Source organism: Dermacentor silvarum, chromosome 1 (genome assembly GCF_013339745.2).
Source record: "Dermacentor silvarum isolate Dsil-2018 chromosome 1, BIME_Dsil_1.4, whole genome shotgun sequence".
NCBI classification, from domain to species: Eukaryota; Metazoa; Arthropoda; class Arachnida; order Ixodida; family Ixodidae; genus Dermacentor; species Dermacentor silvarum.
Genome location: NC_051154.1, coordinates 285576258 through 285582428, shown reverse-complemented (window position 1 = coordinate 285582428; position 6171 = coordinate 285576258). Strand labels below are relative to the sequence as shown.

At 48.1% G+C, this 6171-nt stretch overlaps 1 protein-coding gene across 1 annotated transcript; it reads left to right on the top strand.

Moving 5' to 3' along the window:
- Positions 1-309: 309 nt before the first annotated feature.
- LOC119452801 (uncharacterized) lies at positions 310-1785 on the top strand. Its single transcript, XM_037714742.2, has 3 exons — positions 310-489; positions 1353-1378; positions 1508-1785. Exons 1-3 carry the CDS (start codon positions 450-452, stop codon positions 1730-1732), a joined length of 291 nt encoding a protein of 96 aa, XP_037570670.1. The 5' UTR covers positions 310-449; the 3' UTR covers positions 1733-1785.
- The last annotated feature ends 4386 nt before the right edge of the window (positions 1786-6171 follow it).

Here is a 6171-nt window from a genome sequence, read left to right as displayed (position 1 = left end):
GAAGAGTAATTGCGACAATGAGTATCGGCTATGAAGAGTAAACTCTCAGGCTCAGAATAATCTTCCTCATCAAATAAACCACTAGGTCGCACTCCCACGCGCATTGCAGAAGCCAGCCGACACGCGTCTATGCATGTAAACACGCGTGCACACAAAAGCGTGTCAGACACGTGCGCTCAGCAACACCATTGCTCGTAGTGAGACAATTGCGAGGTAAAACCCCGACGTTCGGGAGATAATGAAGTCATGGTGGGAATTCCTCTGCTATGCACTCGAAGTATAACCACAGTCTCGGCTTGTTGCCCTATTTTTTCCACCCTTTCTTTATGTACTCAAACTGTGACCATAAATAAGGGAGCTTTTTGTTCCCACTCGGAAACACACAGAACCGTTACTTCCTCTGTTGCGGCTCAGTTCTGCGGTCTGACTGATTTCATCTGTTCACTGAGATGGCTCGTGATGTTCTCTGCGTTGTCGTCGTTCTGGCGGGTGAGTTACTTCAAAACAGCTTTAATGTAAGGAATTCGTACTGGGTGGTCACTGGTGTAGAGAGGAAGATTAGAACAAGTGACACGTCAACCTTTCGGAGTGAATCAGTGTCTGTAACTACACTACTTTTGTTCTAGTCTCCCTATTGAGGCGAGTGTTCTCTTTATTTCAAATCTAGAACTGCCTTTGCTCAACGATGTCTCGCCGAACACTAGGTGAGGTAATTAACGTGTTCTCCAAAACCGCATGCGTGTACACAGTTTACAGGTGTGAAAACAAAGTGAGTACACACGCGTTCAGTGTTCACACGCCGACCATTTGACTGGATCTGTGAATTCTGTGACGTCACTGTGATCTGTGACGTCACTGACGGTATGCCCGCAATCCGCCGTTGTCGCTTGCGTTCGACGTCTCGAGTTTGCTCGGCGGCGTGGTTAGCAGCAGTCGCCCGCCATTGCCGCTTGCAATTCTTCGAAATTAAATTGCTTCAAAATTAAATCTGTTCATTACGTAAGACGATCAGTGGCTCATACCCCTTTAAGCAATGGCTCATACCCCCGTAAACGCGCCTCCCCATTACGACGACAGAAAAGTGACATTCTACGCTCAATTATGAGCGGCAACGCAGCCAGCTGTGGAAGACGACGACGACGACGACGACGAACACGGGAATAATGTTACAGAAAGCTGTTCTGGTTGCTTTTCGCGTACGTTTTATTGTGAAAGTACGATAAGGGAGTTTTTAGCACACATTGTGTGTTGTATTGCATAATGCTATCCACAGTGCGGTGTTATGTCATTAGACAACACACGTTAAAAAATGTACCAAATGATCGTTTCTCTCTCTCTCTTTATCGTTTTAGCAATCTCCTTGGTTGCTGCTCAGTGGGTGAGTGAAGATATACTTTCCAACTATATCCAACTAACATCTTTATTGCATAGATCCATAATCTAAGTTTTTCTGCTATGTTATTCAATTTTTTTTTTTCAATATCTCTCTCATTTCGGTCGCGTGCAGCAAGTAAGGCCCATCGTGTCCGCAGCAGGCAACAGCGCTCGCGACTTTGGCGCCAACGTCGGCGTTCGCGCCGAGGGTGTGATCCACAAGTTCCCCAATGGTGGCAAGATCATCGCCAGTGCCGAGGCCTCCAAGAGCTTCGGCCGCGCCGGTGGTCACGGCTGGAACGGCCGTCCGCAGGGACAGGTCGGCATTCGCGCCGAACTGCCCATTGGAAGAAAGTAGACGTCCAAAGCCAACGTACCTTCATGTCCGGAAACAATAAATACGGATAACCATATAACCGTGTCATTCTTCTAGCTTGGAAACATACTCGGCCCTAGGCCTTCGTCTGCAAAGCAACGTCAAGCTTTACATTTTTTTCCTCATTCCTTGAAGACACTGGCTTAATTCACAAGTTCTAGCATACTTACGTAAGTACCATCTCATTTGTGTTCACTGTATAATACTGTAGCGACAAAGACGGATGCCAAAAGAACTGAAAGAACACGGTTCTGGGCATTCATGCTCACTCTGCTTCGCCTTTGACCAAATTGCTGTTGTGACTCTTTATTCGCACCATAAATCAGGTCTAGAGTAAAACTAGAGTGAAAAATACTCTGACAATGCAGTTTTTTTTTTACTTCTAACACCTTGTATTTAAATAAAGCCTGCTAAATTTACTCGAATCACGGAAATGAACCAGAAGAAGCGGGGAACTGAGAGGTCTGACTTTTACGCAACCACATGAATCCAACAAGTAATGAAGCCAAGGGCAGCACAGGGTAAGTTATACGTAGTTAATAATTCAAGTTTAGAAATGCTAAGAAAAAGACAAATGAAAGACAAAAACAACTTGCTGCCGTTGAGCGCTGAACCCGCAACCTCCCCATTACGAGGGCCTTGCACTACCAATTGTACTCATGCTCGCTCTGCTTGGCCGTTGACCAAAGTGATGTCGTGACTTTTATCTGCATGATGAAAGTTATGAAATGTCGTGAACTGAAGGCGGGACTTCGAAACCGGACAAGGAAGTGAAAACAATACAGCTTTGTGGTCCGAAATTCCATAAACTATTTCGCACTGAGAATCATTATCAGCAAGGCTTGAGCTTAAAAATACAAGGTCAAGAAGAGAATTCTGCCTTGTGGGACGATGGACAGTTTGTTTTAGGTCGCAGGACAAGGACCTGCAGGCTAGTACATTTACCTGCTAGAAAGGCGTCATGCCCAAATTAAGTTTGTGTACCCCAGTTGACAACTGGTACGTTAAGGTCTCCCATAATTATAAGATCTGAAATGTGAAAGTTGTGTTTGTGAGCAAATCCATAGAGCGCATGTAGACGGTCAGCGGAAGAAGCAGGCGGACCGTAGAAGACCGACAGTATTAAAGTTTGCTGAGAAAAGTTAGGTTTGCGCCACAAGGATTCTATATTAGAAGACCAAGGAATGACAGAGAAGCTCAATTCAGACCGAAATAAAATAACGACACCAGGTCCTCTACCATTCTTGCGATCTGAACGGACTGCGCGTAACCGGAAGGTGCAAATTCGGAGTATAGTACATCGTCATGTAGCCCTGTTTCAGTTATGCCGACTATATGCGGAGAATACGAAGCTGTCAGCGACAGAAATTCTGGGAACTTGATCGCTATGCCTCTAGCATTTAGATTCAGTAAAGTAAGCTGTTCAGAGGCGGAACGGCGTAGTCAACGGGGAGATGTGGGTTATCAAGTAGGTTAAGTGGTATCATTCACAAGACTGTTAGCAGATTCGTCTCAATGGTAACGAACACCGTGAATAAAAACATGGTCGTACCGGAGCTTCACAAGGGCAACATTGCTTCGAAATGACGTGGTAGCATTCCAGAGCTGCTTAGGTAGAGAGCGCACTCGCTAAGAAAAATCATCAGAAATAAACGATGAGCGCTTTCGCTTTGAGACATTTTTCATCACGTCTAGTTTGCTTCGAAAGCCCAGTTACCTCATAATCACAAGGCGCGAGCGTTCACCTCCCCTTCATCCGATGCCGTGTAACCGCTCTTTTGAAGGACAAGCAATGTTAAGCGTTTGAGAGAAGAACTACGTGATTCTGTCTTTAAGAAGTACGTTATTTCCTTTCTTCTGTGAGGCTGTGAAAGATGATGATGTTACACCTAAAATGATTTCAATATCATCATTTCTTGTAATAATTTTTAAAGGGATAGTGAGTGCGTATTTAAGTCCAAGCGTCACTAGACAGTTTTAGTTTAGCGTGGTTACCGGAATAGCGGGCGTACCGGAATAGCGGGATTGAAGTGCGCATGCGCAGAATGCTAACCGACCCATACCGTTTACCGTGCGCACGCTATTTCCCAGAGTTAACGTTACCGTGTTAGCGTGGTGTACGCAGTGTACGTAAAACATGGCGGCGGTTCCGGTCGCCCGCTTCGAACTGAATTTGGCGTTGTTTTTGTAGAATTCACTTCGTTCGTAGCAAATGACTGCGTAAACGGCTTTTGCTTAGTCTCATGCCGCTTCGCCGAGAGAGTGTTATGGCTAATCTTGAGGAATTTTCGAGATCGCTTCTCGTTTCGAACGCGCCTAAGCCTAACGAGAGAAATTTTTCTGAGATGCGAGCGCCATCTGTCGCTAAAGTCAGGAGATAGGCGCGAAGACGGCATATGGCCTCTGAGATGGGAGGATTTCGGAGGCTATGGTAGACAGCTTGTACTGCTTGTCTGTTTCGTTGCAGATCGACGGACATGTGAAGTAAAAATACAATGCGCTCCTGGCTTCCATTGCGCTGCCTATCGCACTTTCCGGACGCACACACACATAGAATTAGGTGCCCTGTGTATGCGAAATTCAAAGCGGAATGGAATAGCGTCCCGCACGTAAACTACGCTATCACGCTATACTAAAACTCTCTTTCTGCAAAGTTCGTTTGCGGAACGGTAACGCTATTTCCCGTAACCCCACTATTACGCTAACGCTAAACTAAAACTGTCTACTGATTACAAGGAAAGTTATCGTCAACGGGAAGGTGCGAGGTTCCGACGCACTTAGGCGTTATTCCAACGTGCGGAGAATTGGTAATCCAGACTCAACCACTGGTGCACATGCTTTAAATGCGGAAAGGCGAGATTCTAAAGAATCAAATTTTGTTAAAGCAGAGTCGGATGATGCACGTAATGGTTCCCATGCGCGGGATTCTATGGCATCCAGTCGATCATTAACGTATTTCTGCAACTTGTCTAGTGACTCTATTCCGGACATTCCACCATTTTCTTCGAAGCGTGACGTAGGCGCGACGCTTACAAAATGGCGCCGATGGCCCCGATTTGCTTTCGTAACGTGACGCAAATTTGACGTTTTGCCTAAGAAACTGAAATGAACGCACTGAACCTAACGTTCCTGATAAAGCAAAACAGTTTTCCTTCTCAGCGAAAATAAAGCAGCGGGTTCAAAGCGGAGGATTATTCCGTCAAAAACGCTTCTCGCTTCCGTCGTCTGCTGCGCACAAGCCATCGTCTGCTTCTTTAGGTATGATGCGTGCCCCACGGGAAACGGAATGAGTCGTCGTATTTTGGCGCCCACGCTCTTGTTTTCTACCTTGAGACAACATGCGCGACCTACCAGGGATGATGAGCACACGCTCTAGGCCGCGTTATCGCTATCTTGTGAAAGGCAACTCACTCAGTCCGACTCGTCTGGCTGAGAAGCGGCCGAATATCATCGATAGCGTTGCGCGCGCCACAGGTATCCGCTTGCGAGACGCGAGCGCTGCCATCTCTTGATCACTTCGCTGCTTACTCGCACCGCGAGAGGATAAAGCCCCTCAATGTAAAAAGAAGCGTCAGGCTTTGAAGAATGCCGTCTGCTCCTCGCACGCACTGTCCGAGGCCGTCGCGTTGCCGGGTGCTGGCTGCGTTTGTTTACGATCGCGCTCCATCGCCATTTTCGCCTGATAAGCGTCTACCGACGGGCGAGGAGCACATGTTGGCGCCGTTGCTCTTCCGTGTTGCTTTGGTTTGCGAACGCCTGTAATGACACGTACACACTAGCGGAAAAACGCGCGCGGCGCGCCGCCGGCGGCAAGACGCGCGCCGCGAAAGCAGCCGCGAAACGGGTTTTTGTTGCCGCGGCATGGATCGCTCCTGGACCGATTTCTTGCGGTTTGCCGCGTGCCGCGGATAAAGAGACCAATGAGAGCGGCCCGCTTCCGTGTCGTGCGCGCAGGAAATGGTGCCATGCGGACCCGCCCGACCGCTTGTTTCTAGTTTCGCACTATCATCTGCACGCGTCAGCTCCCGGATAGTTCGAGAAGGGCAGAGGAGTCTGGTCTGTCACGTGATTGCCGCAGCGGCGTGCCGCTGGTTGGTGTGGCCGCCCTGCCGCTGCTGCGTTTCGCCGCCGGCGGCGCGCCGTGCGCGTTTTGCCGCTAGTGTGTACGTGCCATAATGGCACGTACACACCGCCCCTTCCTCGTTCTGGTAACACCCCCCCCCCCCCAAAAAAAAAGAAAATCGAAATTCTGGATAAACCCCTGCCATATACCATACCATACCATACCTTGTGACAACACAAGTGACCGTCCAGTGCTGAAGAGCATGCGTTCTACGCCGCGTTATTGCTATCTCGTGAGACGCAAGGCCATCAGGCCACTTCAGCTGGCCAATAGAGAGAGAGAGAAAAAAAAACTTAAT